General features: G+C 47.9%; 1 protein-coding gene across 1 annotated transcript in view; it reads left to right on the top strand.

Annotated features, from left to right (window-relative positions):
* SH3BGR (SH3 domain binding glutamate rich protein) overlaps positions 1–20,107 on the top strand; it is a 53,000-nt gene that overhangs the window by 7,962 nt on the left and 24,931 nt on the right. The window contains exons 2-3 of the mRNA XM_074995931.1: positions 2,490–2,675; positions 17,359–17,439. Coding sequence (XP_074852032.1) covers positions 2,490–2,675; positions 17,359–17,439 — 267 coding nt within the window. The remainder of the gene's footprint in view (positions 1–2,489; positions 2,676–17,358; positions 17,440–20,107) is intronic.

Here is a 20,107-nt window from a genome sequence, read left to right as displayed (position 1 = left end):
ACTCTGTGACAAGATGATCCGGTCCTAAAGTAGAGTTAAATATGCTGTTTATTGCCCCACTGCAATTTGGGAACCCCATTGCTGCAAAACCTTCCATGATGTCCGGCACATATCCCACAATCACAGTCCTACGTAGCAGCAGGCGATTAAGGTCCTGAAACACTTGTATCATAACCCTTGGTAGACTTTCCACATTCCAAACTGGTTCCTCGCTTAGCAGCAGTAATCCGGCATTGCACGTTTCCATAATGCAACTGCCATTCACGTCTCAATTGTAAATGCAGCTCTCATTTTGGTGTTACTGTGCTGGAAAGGCTCTCGTGCAGATCCGGGAGCGTGGCCCTGTGCACCCCAAAGTTTTCCAACCATGGCTCATCATCCCAAACCTGCATGATAGCGTGATCCCCTGAGGCATCACTTCTTTCTCAGGCCCAGAACCAGCATTCCACCAGCTCTAGTGGGGTCTGCGAATGCTACCAGCAACCTCGAATTGTTTCTTTCTACGCCAGCAACCTAACTGCAAGGCACTGTCACGTTATTCGTGACTCCTCTTGCACCTCTGCAAACACTGAAGGATCTTTTCACAATATTGATCACAGCGGCGCAGAGCGGGGCAGGGTCCGTGCTTCTGACAGAGATGGGGGCCTGCGAGGTCAGTTGGTGGGGATTTTGAAAAGCGCTATGAAATATTAAGAGACGAAGATGTAAGGACGGGATGGACCACGCAGAAATTTGAGCCCAGGCTACCAGTCACTCCTGCGTCGCTTGCGCACAAAGTATCACGCAAGCTTCCCAAACCACGCTGCACCAGGCAGTGGTGAGCTGCAGACTGGGATAGCTACCTATAGCGCACTATATTCTACACTGATACAAGTGCTCCTGGGGAGGACACACGCCACTGACACAAGGGCCGTGTCTGCACATACTCCTCCCTTTCAAAAGGGACATGTTAATGAGGCACTTTGAAACAGGTTAATGAGGCACTGACATGCAAATTCAGTGCCTCATTAGCATAAAATTACAGCCAGTTGCGCTTCGAAAGTGCTGATTTCTCAATGAAAACTGGCCGCGTAGACCTGGGCGCCTTGAAATAAACCTCAGACTTCGAAATCTCCTTATGAGAAATTCGTTTTGGGAATAAGGGAATTTCTAAGTGTGGGCTTTATTTCGAAGCGTCTGTGTCTATACAGAAAGTCTGTGTTTTGAAAGCAGCACTTTCGAAGCACAACTGACTTGCAATTATGCTAACGAAGTGCTGAATATTCATATCAGTGCCTCATTAACCAATTCAGCCAAGGAGTGTCGTTTGAACGCTCATAAGCAATGGAATAACTATGGTGGCTTTATATCATGTAACTTAGATCAACGTGATTTTATATAAACATAGCCTTCAACTGATCAATTGCATATTTACTTGCATGCTTTAAACGCTTCATATTAGTGTTTCTGTCCCAAGTTGTCTATAGTTGTAGCCCTTTTTGCAAACTTAAGCTTTTGTCACAAAATTGTACACATTGTCATTTTATTTCTACTTTAAAGGGATTTTTATTATTATTTTAATAATAACACTAATGAAAATTAGTTCTTTAATAAAATGTTCTGATAGTCTTACTTCTCCAGCTTTTTAGGTGGATTAGATTATAGGCATACTGTAGTAGATTAATTTTCAGATTTATTTCTTGTCTCATTGTTAAGATCTGAATTACATTGGCTGGGTACTGTTCTGGGTTCCACTGTTCAAATGGTTCACTTCTGGAAATCTGCTTTCATATCATATCATGAGTCACAAGCAAAAATTAGCATGGTGGGATCATTCTAGCAAAATTTTTGACATGCCATTAAATTAACACACATTTTAACATAACTTCGTAAAAGAGATACAGGTCTGGAACATGGATATTGCTGGTCACAGATTAGGTGCATGTGAAGAAGCATGCATGATGCTTCTCTTAAACTCATGCCATTAGTGCCTGTGTTATAAATTCAGGTCTCTTACCAAACAAGCAGAAAATAACCAACATCAGAATTAAGCTGCAAACTAATGGCATATGCTGCATGATTGATTTCTGAGTTCCAATTTCTCAGAATATCAGAATAAAAAATATACAAGTAACATGTTTAAATTTTATTTGATACGCAAACTGAAGTGATGCTCTAATATTGCCTATATAATGCCTCTTGATGGTCCTGTAAAAATGTAAAGCACAGACTGAGTGGGAAAAATTTCCACTACAGGAACTAGGGAAACATTTGTCATTAACCATACTTAATTGCGCCTGTGACCTAAGCATCAAGGGGCAGCCCCACAAGAAAAGATTCCTGGCAGAATAAAATATCATAAGTAAAAGATGCCCTTAAAGGAAACTGTTCTATACTGGGGCATCCAATTTGCTATGGCTGCACTGGTTCTTAATATAACGATTTAATTTTTTTAGCTTACGTGAAAATAACAGTTCTTGTTTTTTTCCTTCCTCCCCTCTTCTACCTAGATTAAGAAGAAACAGCAGGAAGTAGTGGGCTTCTTAGAGGCCAACAAGATTGACTTTAAGGAAATGGACATAGCTGGTGATGAAGACAACCGGAAATGGATGAGAGAGAACGTTCCAGGTGAAAAGAAGCCACAAAATGGCATCCCTCTCCCTCCACAGATCTTCAATGAGGAGACATACTGTGGGGTGAGAAGTCTTTTGACATTTTCAGTAACTTTGCGGACGTTTTTCCTTCAGGGTATTTCAGAAGGGCCCTAAATTCCACCTCTTCACATAATTTGAGTTTCTATTTTGAGTTAGTAGTTTTAGATATTTCTTGAGCCCTACAGAGACAGCAGAGGGCCTGAGTTTCCTCTTTGCCGCCCACCCCCACAGGGAGGGAAAGGAGTTTCCTAACTATCCTCTGCAGAGCCAATGATTTGTGAGAGTTCAGCGAAGTGAATGGCATGTCAGTCGGCTACTCTCATGGAGCTCCATGTGTCCCCTCCAGAGGACAGATAACTAGCCAGCCCCCTGGGCAAGTCTGGGTGGAGGAGACAGCTCTGTGCTCCCAGAAGGGGCAAGGCCTTGAGTGGAAGTGGCAGGCATCAGAGCTGCCCAGAGTGCACCACATGGGGCTCTGGTGACAATTTAAAGGCCCAGGGGCTCTGGCTGCTGCCACTGCTACTGTAACAATGGGGTGGCCGGGAGCCCCAGGTCGTTTTGAATCATCAGGTCCAGTGCAGTTGCCCCCTTTGCTGCCCACCCGCTGGCCCCTTATTGGCAGTCCTGGTCCCTCCCACAGCTGCCAGTAGCATGGCTCACTCAGGAGTTGTTCTATTGGTTCCCCCGCCTCCCGCACACACCCTATTTCTGCCTTCTGTTGAACGATCTAAAGGTTCCTGAACGGGTGGCATGGAGCAATTGTCTCTTTCCCCAGTGCTCTTTGCATCCTTTGGCTTGTCATGCCCTCCTTGCACATACCAAAGGCAAGCAAATAAATGTGGTGTCCCAACCAAATAAACATGGACTCCCACCTGTATTATGTTTGTGCAGAGAGGCACCACTGGAGCTTATGGAGAAGGTGCAAGAGGTTGCTTTATTGGCTCCGCTCTCTTCCTTCCAGCAGCTATGAGGCCTTCTTACAATATTTCTATTCCTGTTGTCCCCTTTGGGCTCCACAGTGGGCTCTCATTAGTAAAATTCAACAGGAGTTTAGGCTTAATAATGAATATATCTGTAAATGTGTAATGCGCCTTTTTTTTTGTATGGATATCTGTGAATAACATTCTCTCAACATTGACAGACAGCAGACCAAATTCAGTGGTGAATCCCAGTCATGCACCACCTGAGGCACTAAGCAGCAGCTTGTTAGGTTCTCCCATCCATTGCTTGAAATGCTGTCATCAACTTTAATGAACATTGGATCAGGCCATTGGTTGTCATCGTCATGATGATAGAAAGAGATTGCACCATTAGAATTAACGAGGTAACAGATCTTAGTACAGGTTGAACTTCTCTAATCCAGAGCTCTCTCGTCTGGCAATGTCCATAATCTGGCATGATTTTAGTTAGCTGGATGACCACTTGTCATGGGTTGGCCAAGTTTCCCGTGGTCCCATAAAGTTTGTTTACAGCACCAGTCCTGGCTGTCAGTGTTCTGTGCTGGTATTTATCTGTAATTTACCCCTAAATAACCTCTAAGAGCCCAGAAAGCTGTGAAAGTGTTGGTAATGTGCTGGAAAACATTGACCTCCCATGGTCTGGCAAATTCTCTCATCCAGCACTGGTAAATTCCTGAGGGTGCTGGACGAAAGAGGCTCAACCTGTAGAAAAAAGATAGATTATCAATACATTCTAGAGTATGCAAGATTATAATCCTTATAAGAGAAATGCAATTATTATTTTCTTGCAGTGTGCACAATGTGTTAGGTGCTTTACAAGTGAAAAATAAGGCACAATTCCTGTTCAAAGGAACAAAAAAATTCTTTTTTACATCTGGAGCTTAGAGTTCTATGGGCAAAAATAGGTACTTATTTTTTCACACAAACTGGGCACCTAAAATAGATATTTCGGCAATTATGCACAGAATTTACATAAATAAATACTCAGCTCTCAGTGTAAAATCATGCAAACTTCTTTTGCCCATGAACCTTAGGCCTCCCTTCTGCAAATTCAGCCCAGTTTTTCTTACCTATTCATTACCAGATATCACAAAGATTTTTAAAAAATTGATATTCTTAAAGGGGACAACCTGTCCAGGCCATAAAGATTCAGGGACACAGCCTGTCCTCTCATAGATTCTCTGAAAAGAGGGTTCCTTGTTTTGTTACAGGTAAAGAAAAAGATCTATGGTTTGGGTTTGGGTCTCAGTCCTGACGTGATCAAAAGCCAAATGTGAAATTTTGTATGTGGGCCTGTTATGAGTTACAGTCCACACTCTCAGATAATTGAGAATCAGACAACATTACTTCTGTAAAAATTCAAGATTTCCCTCTGAGAATGTACACTATCTAATTTGTTCTTTGAACTAAAGTACAATTTATTTAACAATTTTTTTCCAGGCATTGAGTCCACTTGCATCAGACAGTTCTTCACCTCTTGTATGTTGCTAAATCTTACAGTAGTATGTGTTTATCTTCAAGGCCTAGCTCCTGGAGTCACGAGGTTACATTAAAATTTCAGTTTAATTTCAACAAAAAGGAAACAGGGTGCTCTATCCCTGATGATTGCAGAGGAAAGTTTGAAAACATGACCTGTATGCACCCTAGTGGCTCAAACTGAGAAGGCAAATTAAAAGCACCTCAGATTTGTGGTTTTTAAGCCAGACTTATGGGTTTTGGGGGCCTGATCAGTACCGTAACTAGGTAATTTTGTGCCTGAGGTAAGAATATAAAATTGTTCCCCCTCATATATTCATAGTAATTTTATAGTAAAAAGGAAAATACATAAATAACAACAATAATAACACATTTATTTATTATAGTTGTGAGAGTTGAATAAACAATTAATTAATACATATATATGTTAATGCATGTAATTATAATATAATTTATACAAAAAATCCCTATATTAATACATATAGTTATAAAATATCACCATGTCAGATACTATTAGGTATTTGTTTATAATTGTACTTTACATGCTTTTAATGGGGCAAACTCATGAATAATTGAATTAAAATTAATATTATTCACTCCTTCATGTTTTATTGATAAGATGGACATATTTGATAAGATTCTGTTAGATTGTATTAATAAATTAACTGAAGGAGGTTCAAACTAGTCGCAGATAAAACGTCTGAAGCGCTTATGAAATTTCTGAGGCATTCAAATTGCTGTCATATTTAAAGCTTAAATCTACAGCTGCTTTTTGAAAATTAACAGTACCTATTTTAACAAAAGAATCGCCTGAAAGAAAATGTCTTTTTTAGAAATCGGAGAAAATCTTTATTGCAAAGCATATTACTTTACTATACAAGGTTGAAAAAAGATGCATCCCTAAGGAAATGGAGCCCTTAAGGAGCAGTCGATGTTGACTGTCCTTGGCATGGGCAGGGGCACTGATGTGGTGTGAGGCACGAGTGAAGATAGCTTAGTATGGTGGTGGCCAACCTTTTTTCATTGGGGGCCACATGGCAATTTTTAACGTGTTCTGGGGGCCCAAGACAAAATAGCCCCAAACCTGCACCCCCATCCCCAGGTTTAACCCCTCTAAGGCCCCAACTACCAACCCCCCGACCTCCAGCCTTAACCCCCTCAGCTGCAAGCTGCCCCCAGTCTTAAACCATTGCAGCCACAAACCAGCCCCACCCTCAGGCTTAAATCCCTCCCAGCCCCAAACTGTTGTCCTGCCCTCAGGCTTAACTGCATAAAACATCAGTCAAGTCACTTTGCAGTAACATGGGTGGACCTAATTTTCTCCACTTGCACATTTTTCAAATATAATTGTTCAATTAATAGTTCATATTGTAAAAAAGAAACACAAGTATTTCAAACTGTACCCCCACCCCCAGGCTTAATCCCTCGCATCCCCAAACTGCCCCCTCATCTACCTCACACAAGCTCCACACGCTGCTGCTTCCCCCCACTGCTCCTTTGCCAGGCCACCACTTCCTCCTCTACACGGCTCCTCCAGCCTTACTAATCCCTTCTCCCACCTGCAGCATGGGCAGTTCCCTGCCCTGCCACGCTGAAATAATGGGACTTAATTTAGTTGATTTAATGGTCGGATCCCTCCTGCTGGCTGTTAAACCAATGAAATTGAGCGCTATTCTTCCAGTGCGGCAGGGCAGGGGGCTGGAGGAGAAGTCAGGCAGCACCATCCGGAGCTGCAAATGGCTCCTTAAAGAGCCACATGCAGCTCAGAGCCGCCGAGCCAGCTTTTAAAAATGGTGCCGCTACCAGCTCCATGGGCTGGATTTGCCACATGCCAGGGAAATAAAGTAGGAGGCTGACCAGGAAAAGAAACCCAGGTCAGTTCAGCTGGTTTTAGCAAGGTATGAAGGCAGAGGGTTCTACATACCATCTGAAAGATTTAGTGTGTTTGTGAGAGAGTGTATGGGAGAGAGAGAGAAGTGGTGAGGGAGTTGTCTTAACTGCTCCCCCTCAGCTATGGGCACAAGGCAAGTGCCTCACTTGCCTCACTCTTATTATGGCTCTGTGCCTGATTCATGACTTTAGAATACTTAGGGTAGGTGATACTGAATCATTCAATGCTATATATTTGCTACGAAGGGTTGTGGTGTGACCCATTATGAATGTGGATTCCTGCTTGAAATTTCAATTAGATATTGTAACAGAGTCAGGCCAGCAGACCATAGTCGGGTGGGGAAGGGCAGCTCAGGATGCAGCCCAGGCTAGGGGAAGAAGGGAAAGATCTGGTTAAGCACCCAGGTGAAAGCATCAGGGAGGGACTGCATTTAATCACTGAGGGACAGCTGATTTCACCACTGGCATGCTGGCAGCTCTTCTAAAAAGCCATCTGAGGCAGGGATGGAGTGAGAGTGAGAGATGTGGTGGGGAAGCAGTGGAGAGTGAGATAAGAAGTGACAAGACAGATAAGGAAACTGGGAGAGTTTCAAAAAGACAGCAGGAGGTTGGGGGAGGGAAGGGAGTAGCTCAAGGGGAGGGTACCTAGGCTCCCCTCCCCTGGCAAGACTGAAAGCCCTAGCCATGACTACAGGGGATAAAGACAGACCAACTAGCCCAGCCAGAGAGAGGGGCTGTAGCCCAACCCCTCCAGCTAAAGGGAGAGGTGTGGGACCCTGGCAAGACACAGGGATACCTTGCCACAATATAGAGAGTATTTTATTGATCTCTTTCCATAACCATGTTATGTCAGAGCTTATGTCCCCTGTTTGCTCCATATGTAGTTCCATTTTTTTTTTCTGGTGGAACACACCGGAACAGAGTTCCAGCACCTTTTTCAGAAGCTCCGAGCTGCATGTGCGGGGGTTAGCAACCTGTGACTCCGGAGAGCTATGTGGCTCTTTAAGGAGCCACTTGTGGCTCTGAGTGCTGCTGTCACTGACTCCACTTGTGGCTCTGGAGGCTAGTGACACTTAAACAATGCCCTCCGTTATAACAGAGTTGCTGAGCAGTCAGCTGTGTCGGGGCGAAGCCTGCAAGAAAGGGAGCCCTGAAATAGGAAGCTGTCAAGGCAGGGAGACACCTGTGTCCTCCATGAGGGGGGAAGTCTAAGCCTGCAGGAGAGCTGGGGGGTAGGGGCAGCTGAGCCTGCCCCTACTGGAGCTGTGCTGAGAAGGAGGAGGCAGGGGGAGGTGGCATCCATGGAGGAGCAGAGCAGGAACCCCTCTAGCTCCCCGCTCCACAAGCAGCATACTGCCCACCAGCCAGCTCCAGGAGCTACAGGTGGTCACCCCCTGACCATAGCAGGGAGATGGGGGAAGAAAGCAGCTGGTTCATCCCCATGGCCAATGCCACTTCCTCCACTCCCAGCCTGGGGGACTTCATCCTCCTCTGGCTGCGACCCTGCTCCTGCCCACCCAGCTGATGCTGCCTGGCTGCTGTAGCCCACTCCAGGCGCTACACTCAGTGGTGGCAGCCTGGGGCCCGAGCGGGCAGCTCCACTCCAGCCACAGTGGGGAGCTGCAGACAAAGGGGGAAGAAAAGTGGCCCCTCTTCCACCGGCTGTTTGCTCCCCCCTCCCCTGCTGCCACCACTGCTGCCACCAGCTCAGAAACACCCACCTGCGGCACCTGATGCTAGTGCCACCCCTGCCCAGACTGCACCATCTGTCTGTGCTGTGAGGGGGATGGGGTGGGCACTGGCTGAGGGCCACCTACTCATACTTCAGCGGCCAGGAGAAGTGGGTAGTGCACAGAGCTGGCAGGTAAATCCTGGGGATGTGGGGCAGGTTTGGGGCTGTACTGGTTTAAGCCTGGGGTGTGGGGGTGGTGGTTTGGGGCTGAGTTCCAGCACCCCTTTTTCTAGAGAAAAACACTGTGTAGTTCTAAGTGAGAAATGCTGTAGATCCAGTCCAGCCCCACACTGAGGAAAGCAAATATGTGTCCTAGACAGACTGGATTCTAGCATGCACTTCGGAGGGCGGGGAACCTATGATATAAATGAAGTAAATAGTAAAACCCAGCTTAATGACAATGGTTCCAATGGTTTCAGTTAGATTATTTTATTTGTAATTCTTTGGCATGTGCAGCCCTTACATAACAAACATTCACCACTTTATGAGCAAAACTATGAATAGGCACCAGATACTTTTGTATCTGGATATGGGGCTTGCCAGAGGTTAATTGCCCCTCCTTTTACTAACCTGTTTAAACCATTGGAAAGTAACACCAGAACATAAATACAATGAGTAAACACCAAAGGAGGTGCCTGGTACAATTAATTTGCCATCTGGAGCCTGCAAGTAAATTCAAATCATGAAGTACTCTCTACTGAGCTTTAGAGATTAATTAGTGTGTGCAGCTGACTTGTTTCTCTATAAATCCAAGGTAAAGTAGAATTTTTTAGTTACTTTGAGAACTAAGGGACTTCAGTGCCAATGTGTCAGCAGATTTGACCTCTTTCGCCTGAGACCATATGGGCTATGTCTACACTAGCACACTACATCAAAGTAGCCTATTTTGAAGTAAGAACATCGAAATAGGCTACTTCAACGCATATCGTCTACACATCCTCTGGGGCTGGTGCCGTTGACGTTCAGCGTTGAAGTAGCGACAGGGAACGTCAAAAGGAGCCGCCCTGGAAGGAAATGTGGAGCATCCACACACACAAGCATTCCCCATTGAAATAAGGGGCCAGCAAAGCCTGCGGACGGGGTCACAGGCTGGACTAGCCCTTCTGGGGCAACAGCAAGCCGCTCCCTTAAAGGGCCCCTCCCAGACACACTTGGCTTGCACAGCATGAGGTCTGCAGAGCCGACAACCAGTTGCAGACCCCGTGCGCTCAGCATGGACCCCTAGCTGCAGCAGCAGCAGCAGCAGCCAGAAGCCCTGGGCTAAGGGCTGCTGCACACGGTGACCACAGAGCCCCGCAGGGGCTGGGCAGAGTGTCTGTCAACCCCTCAGCTGATGGCCGCCATGGAGGACCCCTCTATTTCGATGTAGCAGGATGCGGATTGTCTACACACGCCGTACTTCGATGTTGAACATCGAAGTAGGGCGCTATTCCCATCTTCGGATAGGAATAGCGATTTTGACGTCTCACCGCCTAACGTCAATTTCAATGTTGAAATAGTGCACAGCGCGTGTAGATGTGACGCATGCTATTTTGATGTTGTGCCGGCTACTTCGAAGTAGTCGGCTAGTGTAGACGCACCCATGTATTTTAGTTTCCATTTTTTAAATGATAAACAGGATTGTTCAAAGTGCAAGTTATTTTCTTACATAAAAGCTAAGTTGTGAGTAGTCAGGGTTAGATAACAAAGTTTGTTTATGTTATCGTAGACAAATACAAGGTATCCCTTGATAGACTTTATCCCCCATTTCTTGATGACCAGGTGGCAATAAAGATTTTGAGATTCCATAAAGAGAAAGTTATATTGTGGGTGTATACTGAGCAACTCCCTCATAAAGCTAGGTAGACCAGCTGCAGCACCTGTAAATTATACATGTGCAGTATTTCACTCTAGCCGCGTCTACATGTGCCAGCTACTTCGAAGTAGCTGCGCCAACTTCAAAATAGCGCCTGCCACGACTACACGTGGCGGGCGCTATTTCGAAGTTGACATCGACATAGGGTGGCGAGACGTCGAAGTTCTTAACCCCATGAGGAGATGGGAATAGTGCCCTACTTCAACGTTGAACGTCGAAGTAGGGCACGTGTAACCAATGCACATCCCGCAACATCGAAATAGCGGGGTCCGCCATGGCAGCCATCAACTGAGGGGTTGAGAGACGCTCTCTCCAGCCCCTGAGCTCAATGGTCGCTGCGTGCAGTGGCCCCTTAAAAGTCCCCACCCCCTGCCTTCCTGTGCAGGAAACAGAGAGTGTGCAGGCGGCAGCACAGCCATGCGGCTGGCCTGCACACCTCACAGCAGCCCACAGACACCCCCCCGCTGCGATGGCCATCAGCCAGCCCCCCAAGCGACCCCAGGGCACCCCCCCAAGGGGAGCCAGGGCTCGCAGGCTGGCAGCCAGCCTGGGAAGCAGCAGCAGGGCCCCTACTGGACGGAGGCCGAGCTTCGGGACCTGCTGGGGCTCTGGAGTGAGGAGGAGGTGCTCCAGGTAATGGGGAGCAAGAGGCGGAATGTGGATGCGTTCGCTCAGCTGGCCGAGGGCCTGGCCACCCGGGGTCACCCTGACCGCACTCCTGACCACGTCAGGAGTAAGGTTAAGGAGTGGCGGCAGGGTTACGCCCGGGCCCAGGATGTGGCCGGCTGATCTGGGGCTGCCCCCGTCACTTGCCCCTTTTACAGGGAGCTCAGGGAAATCCTGAGCCCCCGGTACACCTCCTCCCCTCCGGCCACTCTTGACACCTCGGCTGACGAGCCCCAGCAGGCCCCAGAGGCATAGTCCACCCCGGAGGCAAGCCCCACACCCCAGGGGCCCCCCCAGGACCCCACCCCTGGGGCACCGGAGGAGGAGGAGGAGGGGGGATCCTCCTCCAGTGATGGGGGGCTCCACATCGTGCTGCCGTCTCGGAGCTCCAGCAGGGCGTCCACCCACCGGGTGTCCCCCGACCATGGGAGCGGACCATCAGGTATGTAACCCCCCGGTGCACACCCCCGGGGTTGAGGGGCAGGGGCAACAGACATGACCAGGGCCCTCCACATGCCCAGATGACCATGGCCCCAAGGACAGCAGTGGCATGTCCCTCAGAAGAGTGCATCAGCCCCTGGCCCCCCAGCACGACAGTGCCATGCCCCATCCCTGGGGTTGGGGGGAGCGGAACCTAGGGTCCCCGGGGGGAGGGGGTGGGACACCCATCAGCAGCAGCAGCATCTCCCAGGGGCAGGGATGGGGAACCAGCAGCAGAGGGGTGGGGGGACAAGGGCCATGGCTCGGGACCCACACTAACGGCTGTCTTCACTCTTCTTCCCCCCTTGTGTTCCGCAGCTGCACCATCGGAGGTACTGGAGAGCGCCGGCGAGGTGTCAGTGGTCCCGGAGAGCCCACTGGGGCCATCACTCCAGGCCAGCCCCTCGGCGGAGCACCGACCAGCCCCAGGGCAGGGACGATGGCGGAGCCAGCACCACCCACTGATGGCGACGTAGCCCCAGCTGCTGGCAATCCTCCGGCGGCAGCTGGAGGTCTCAGAGCAGCACCTGCGGGTGGAGGAGCGGGCGCTGGCCTGGCGCCCGGAGGCATGGGGGGCCTTTATGCGCACCCTCAAGTGCATCACCGACTACCTGGCCCCCCATGCCGCGCCGGCCGCCACTCTGCCCGCCCTGCCTGCTCCACCCGCCACTCCACCTGCTGCTCCACCCGCTGTCGCACCGCCATCTGCCACCGAGGGCCCTTCCACCAAAGGGGACCTGGGGCCTGCTGACACCCACCGGCCGTATCTACCGGTCCGCCCGTCCCCCAGCCAGCCCCGGCCAGGGCTGAGGCTGAGGAGCGGGTTGCGGCCGCCCACCCCCAGCGCTGGACATTAGGGGGTGTGGGGCTCCGGACGTGGCCCCCCCTCCCCCCCCCTCCCCCTTTGTCCATATCCCCTTTACTTGTGTTTTGTAAATAGTTTGTATTACACCCCTGTTATTTTAGGATACCTGCCCTCCCATGTAAATAGTTCTCCCCTTCCTTGTCTTCCCCTTTTTTTTCCTTTCATCATATAATACATATATATAATATTTATTTTGGTTGTAAATAGTATAATAATAAGAGTTCAATGTTTTCTGGTTTCACGAACAACATGTCTTTTTATCTATAAGAAAAGTGGGGGGGGTGCTCTGTGGTGTGGGCGTAGGGGCAGGGAGTGTTGTGGAGGATCGGGGGGTGCAGTGGGGGGCCTGCCAGCATTCACCCCGCGGCCTCATCAAAATGGGCCCGCAGGGCCTCCCGGACCCGGGTCCCTTCGGGGTCCACCTGGCGACTGGGGGCAGCGGGTGGCTGCACTTTGGCCCTGCCAGCCTCCACAACCCAGCCCTGAAAGAATGCCTCCCCCTTGCTCTCGACCAGGTTGTGGAGGGCACTGCACACGCCCACAATCTGGGGGATGTTGGTGGGGCCCGCATCAAGGCGGGTGAGGAGACACCTCCAGCGCCCTTTGAGGCGCCCAAATGTGCGCTCCACCACCTGGCGCATGTGGTTCAGGCGCATGTTGAAGCGCTCCTGGCTGGCTGACAGATGGGCCGTGTAAGGGTGCATGAGCCAGGGCCGGAGGGGGTACGTCGCGTCTGCGATGACGCAGAGGGGCGTGGTGGTGTCCCCCACAGGGATCTCCTGCTGGGGGATGTAGGTCCCCTCCTCCAGCCGGCGGCACAGGCCCAAATTTCGGAATACCCAGGTGTCGTGGGTGCTGCCAGGCCAGCCCACATATATGTCCAGGAAGCGGCCCCAGCTGTCCACCAAGGCCTGGAGGACCACTGAGTGGTAGCCCTTCCTGTTTAAGTAGCGTCCTCCACTGTGCTCCGGGGCACGGATGGGGATATGGGTCCCATCCAGAGCCCCGAAGCAATTGGGGAAGCCCAGGGTGGCAAACCCTGCGATGGCGGCGTCTGGGTCCCCAGGCTGCACGAGCCTGTGGAGGAGCAGGGCGTTGATGGCGCGGACGACCTGCAGGGGAAGGACATGGGAGAGCACCAATGAGGGGTGTGCAGGGTGTGTCTGGCCCTCCCCTGCCAGGGCTCCCCTCCTCTGCCAGGGCTGCCTCCCCCTCCCCCCGTGGGTCCTCTTACTTCCGTGAGGACAGCCCCGACGGTGGCCTTGCCGATGCCAAACTGCTGGCAAACTGTTTGCCAAACTGTTTGCCAAACTGCTGGCAAACTGCTGGAGTGGCCAGCTTCCAGACAGCGATGACGACCCGTTTCTCCATGCTGAGGGCACGCCGCATGGCGGTATGCTGGTGCCTCAGTGTGGGGGTGAGCCACTGGCATAGCTCCAGAAATGTCTGCTGGCTCATGCAAAAGTTCTGGAGCCAGCGGTCGTCGTCCCACTCTCCGAGCGCCAGCCGCTCCCACCAGTCGGTGCTCATGGGGTAGCTCCACAGCCAGCGGCGTGTGAGGCGGGGGGGGGGGAGGGGGGCGGGGGGATGGGGGGCTGCAGGGTTTGGGATTGCTTCCTCCTCCCCTGGGGGCAGCTCCTCCTCTGTGGCTAGTTTGTGATCAGCTGCCTCCTGTATGGCATTGAGCAGGGCGAGCACTGCTCCTACAGGGGCGGCTGGGTGGACCTCTGGCTGCTGCTGCTGCTGCTGCTGCTGCTGCTGCTGGGGGTCCATGACTGCGTCGCCGAGGTGTGCGTGCCTATGGCTCTGCAGACCGCGTGCTGTGCAGGCTGAGTGTGTCTGGGAGGGGCCCTTTAAGGGAGCGGCTAGCTGTTGCCCCGGAAGTGCTAGTCCGCCCTGTGACCCTGTCTGCAGCTGTTCCTGGCACCCTTATTTCGATGTGTGCTACTTTGGCGTGTAGACGTTCCCCTGCAGCACCTACTTCGATGTGGTGCTGCCCAGCGTCGATGTTGAACGTCGACAGCACCAGCCCTGGAGGACGTGTAGACGTTATTCATCGAAATAGCTTATTTCGATGTAGCGTTCACGTGTAGACGTAGCTTCTGTGTGTGACGCTATGTTGGGAAACAAAGAATTTGCACATTACTACCAATTTACATTTATGCAGAATCCTTTGTGAAACCATCTCAGAATGCTGTGCAATGTTCATTTTTTAAAAAGGCATTTATGATAACCAATTTTAAAAGCTAAATCAAAGGAGTATTGAAATTAGCCTGACAAATGAAAAGAGCTACTGGAGTTCCAATGTGAGCAGGTTTCAAGTTTCATCGGAGCAGGCGTCTTACAGTATTTAAGTTTAGCATTTGGTTGGACACCTGGAATTGCTAGTAAGGTCAATAATGGATGGAAATGCATATAAATATAATAGGCCAAATCCTTACTCTTGTCCCTGGGGATGTAGCAGAACTAGCACATTTCTGCTGAATACAGGTTGCACTGCTCTAGTTTGGCACCCTCGGGACCTGACTGGTGCCGAACAAAAGAATTTGCCAGACCACAGGAGGCCAATATGGTCTAGCACATTACCAACACTTCCACTGCTTTCTGGGCTCTTACAAGATATTTAGGGGGTATATGAAAACTAAGTAACAGCACAGAACACTGAGAGCCAGGACTGGCGCCTGTAAACAAACTTTATGGGACCACAGGAAACCTGGCCAAACCCGTGATAAGCGGTCATCCCGCTAACTAAAATCATGCTGGATTACGGATGTTGCCATTTGAGGGAGTGTTGGACTAGAAAATTTCAACTTTTCCTTGTATGAAGGCAGTGAGAAGAGGCATTGTGGGGGTAAGATAAATGCAAACTCATTAACTGGTCTACAAACACTTACATGGAATACAATGGCGTGTAGTCATTATTCCTAGCCATACTCCCCGAGAAGCAGCTACATATCAGATGTATTCTATCCGCTCATGTTGGGGTTTTGGATTCCAGTTTTCTACTCAGCATCCATGCGGCTGAAAGCATATCCCCGTTACTGTATGTGCCAGGATGTTTAATATTTGTTGCTTGTCCTTTATGTTGTGTTCTCTTCCTAGTCTCTAGCCATTTTCTTTGATCAGTCTCCTTTCTGCCAGTTCTTCTCTTCCTTCCTTCTCTTAGCATCCTTTTTATCTAATCTATCTAGATATATAATACATGGTTCAATGCCCTCCCTCTCCCCCAGAACCAGGCACCCCTCCAGCCCCCACTCTCACCCAGTGCCCTCCCCCTCCCCCAGAAACAGGCACCCCCATTCAAACTCAGTGCTGGCAAGTCACCAGAGCTGCCACCGCCACCACCACCAGGCTTCTCCCACAAAGCGCTAGGGCGTGTGTGTAGAGCAGCAGGCGGTGTTCGTGGTGCACAGCTTTGAGCAGGAGCCTCATTGAATCGCTCAAAGACCCACATATGGCTCGAGAGCTGTGGGTTGGCCACCCCTTTTTTACTGTAAAGGGGATGCTATTTACAAATACATCGGTGAAAATCAACTATGCAGAAGATATGGATTGAAGAAGCTCTTTTGGTTTGGTTTTTTTGGAGGTTTTTTTGGACAGACTCCAACAGCTTTATGTGTTATTTTGTACATGGCTAGGGTCTTAGTTTTCATGTGGATATTTTGGTGTTGCCACCAGAAGACTCACACATTATAATTGGATGTATTTTGAATACTTCGGGGTAGCATTAGTTTTCAGTATCCATTATAAACCACCTATGCTGGCAAATATATTCTTTACTTAATCTCTTCCTTAAACTGCTTCTTTTACTGGTGTCCAGATGGAGATCCTGTCACTTTTTAAATATACTGAGTGTTTTTGTATTGTTTTCCTTCATTTGCTTTTGCCTGGCAAAGAAAACTTCTAAGGAAGAAATTGCAAATAAACTTCCTGTTCACTATATAATCTGGATCTCTAGAATAATTTGATTATTTGTTCCCTATTTTTAAGGAGTGTCCCATATTTTGAGGTAAATCCCATACTTTTGTAGCTAATGCTTGGCATAGCTGATACTCAACATATGATGCATTTTTGTCTTGGGTTTCGGCAGTAACCACAGAAAGGATTATATGCAGTGTGACAAAAATGTATGAGTTTGTGTCACATATAAAAACTTACGGGGTTTTATTCTTTGTTTATAAATATGTTTTGCCTGTATTTTTCATGCTTTCATCCTTAGTTTCTGAATGTAGGTGGTGACTCTACTTTGGGTATGACAGAGTACCGTACAAGGTTACTTGTGTGTAAAGTATCACTAGACACCTGTAACACATTGACATTGCTGTTTTTCTTACCGTCTATCTTGGGCACCATTTTTAAATGACTCCAGTGGTTTGATCTTTGTTGTGTTCCCATGTCTGAAAATCCATTAGAGATACTACGTATGTGGAAGTAAATTATGACATTTTAACAACTCAATCAAAAGAGAAACTAAAAGAGTATGTTTAATATTAAACATAGCTTAGGCTTAGGATTCAACTCTATTGTAACCTTTGTCTTTCCTTCCCTATTACTTTGTTTCTCATATGCTGCTATAGCATACCTGATTTAAGGCCAGATTCTGCCTGGCTCTTGCACAGATGCTGACATTTATTCATTTCGCCAACTGACATTAAAAACATTAATCTAAAAATGCTTCTTCTGGATCACAGATTCTGCAAATCCTTAGTCACAAGAGTAGTGATTTGAATCAGTGCAGGGTCTGTTCTCTTATGCGTAAGCTTCTTATCAATGCCGTGTTCTTTGTTTAATTACTTTTCTAGGACTTCGAATCCTTCTTCTCTGCTAAGGAAGAAAACATTATTTATTCTTTCCTGGGGCTTGCACCTCCTCCAGGCTCAAAGGTATGAACTTCTGTCCTTTGCTGGGGAAATTTTAACCGAGTAAAAAGTTGAAGGTAGGCTCTGACTCAGAATGTAAAGTAATGGACAGAAACAAGTTTGGCAGTTAGATATTAGTTTGCTGGTGTAGGGCTGCAGCAAACTCTTTTAAGAAGGAAAAATAATGCAAACTTTCCAATAGGAATTATTCCACTGGTTCTCCTTTCACCCTGGATTTCTTACAACTTCTTCTGCTACTTTAACGAAACCATATATTTTGCCATATACCACAATCCCTAATTAAATTAATATGTTACAGTGAATTCTGGGTGAAATGTACATAATTGCTGTCCACAGAGTCCTGAGTGAACAGGCTTTGTAAAGGAGATCTATACAGGGATAGATTGTAGAATCTTTCCTCTGATGGGAAGTTTTCACTCTGCTGATTTTGATGGAGAGAGTTGTAGATACTGGGTCTTACAGCTGTGGACTATTAAAGTAGGCCCATGTTGTGCCACAAGCCACCCTGCTGCACTGTCTCATATAAAGCTATAAGCCCAGCTCTCTTGTGCTGGATGTGCTGATTCCCCCTATACATGGTTTTATAGCTGATCACCCCGAATCTCTTGAATAGCAGCTGTTTTGTAGTGCTCAAGGGGACATTCCACTCCCCTTCTCACTAAAATGCAGGTTGTGCAGCTGAAGTGGCCCTTTTGTATAACAGTGATTCATAAGCAACCCAGAAACCAGCTACTTCAAGGTAGGCCCAAGAAGGTCAATAACAGAACACCACTAGTCATTACCTGTAGCCCCCCAGCTCAAACCCCTGCCGCACATCATTGAAAACCTACAACCTATTCTAGATTATAATGCTACACTCTGGAAGACCCAAGGTGACAGGCCTGGCCTGTCCTCTAGACAACCTTCTAACATAAGAAGGATTCTCACTAGCAATCACAGGCTACATCACAAGAAAACAAAGCCGCAGAAATGTAGCAGTTTAAAGACTAACAACATGGTTTATTTGGTGATGAACTTTCATGGGACAGACCCACTTCATCTGTCTCATGAAAGCTCATCACTGAATAAATCATTTTGTTAGTCTTTAAAGTGTTATGTTTCTGCTGCTTTGTTTTGTTGGAGTACAAACTAACACGGCTACCTCTCTGTCACTAGGCTATACCACAGTAATACTAATCCTGGAACTTTTCCTTGCAACAAACCCCGCTGCCAACTTTGTCTTCGTGTAATAGGTTGATTCCATCTGTAGCAAGGATAGAGATAACAAGGGAATTTCCAAATCAGATCAGTGGTTATCTAATCCAATATTCCATCTCTAACATCATATGCTTCAGAGAAAGCTGCCGGAAACCTTGAAATGGACTGTTATGGAATTACCTGTACCCAGGGAAAAGTTATTCCTAATCTTGTTAGTGATCATCTTTTGATCTGAAATATGAGGGTTTATAGCTTTCTATTTTTTTTATTCTTAACTAATATAACCCTGAATGTTCTCAGTTTTCATATAATGACCTTTTTAGTGAATTCTTTTTTTTTTTACCTTTCTTCTAGTGGGTCTCTTTAATTTAATCACAGTCTTCTCCTGTTCTGCAAGTGTTCCCGCTTTACTGTTCACCCACTTCTAGATCTTAGAGCACTGGTCTTCATACAGGTCTCATAATTCCATAGTTTGTTAATCATTTATTTTGAAGGACTTCATCAAAGTTCTCCTCTATCCCCAATAGTTTGTTAACAATACACATACATGCTTATTTAATAGAGAGGTATGATATTATTTTCCTTTATAGAAGCTGTGCTGTTTTGTCCCTAACATGTCACATTCATGTAGGAGGATTCCAACTCTCTTTGACTATGATGAAATGGGATCAGATCTAAACATTGCCATCTTTCTCATGACAGACAGATATAATGAATGAAGGGAGTGGGTGAGTCATTGTCTGAGCACAAGATGGGTAGCAATACATTTCTTTGTTCTAACAGGCCTAGGGGTAAAATACTGGAGTACAATGCAAGAAACTTAGTTATTAATCTGGATTCTGCTTGGTGATCCATGTGTCTTTCCCTGTCTGTAATATGGAGAAAATGATAATATGTCCTTTTTAAAGAGCATTACGATCTACAAATGAAAAATTACGTAAAAACAAAGGTATTGCAATGATTAATTTTGTCTTTGCTGCTGACTCCCTGGGTGACCATGGGAAAATCCTTTTAATTTTCTACTTTAGCTTCCCACCTTTACTCCAGGACATGACCATCCCTGGAGGGAGGCTCAGGCCCAGGACAACCCCTCCCTCTACCTAAGGCCCTGCCCCACATCTTCTAACCCTTGCTCTGCTCCCACCCTGATCCCATTTCACCCCTCCCCACCCCCAAGCTCCCTTCACCAACCAACACAGTCCAGGGGATTACCAGGGGACCTATTGCCAACAGCAGGGGTCAGCCCCATGCACACACTCACTGCAGCAGTGAGAATTGGAGTGACCTGGCCCCAGCCTGCCCTGCTCTGCTGGCTCCTAGCCTTGTCACTTTACTTCTTGCCACTGTTGTGAAGCAGAGTGACCAGGCTGGGAGATGACAGAGCAGAGCTGTGAGTGCAGTGGCAGGTGTGACCTCGGCTGCTGGCATCAGGCCCCCTGGTAATCTCCCAAGCTTCCCTGGGTCCCCCAGAGTA

The sequence above is a fragment of the Carettochelys insculpta genome, chromosome 1 (assembly GCF_033958435.1).
Source record: "Carettochelys insculpta isolate YL-2023 chromosome 1, ASM3395843v1, whole genome shotgun sequence".
Classification (NCBI taxonomy): domain Eukaryota; kingdom Metazoa; phylum Chordata; order Testudines; family Carettochelyidae; genus Carettochelys; species Carettochelys insculpta.
This window is presented reverse-complemented; position numbering and strand designations above follow the sequence as displayed.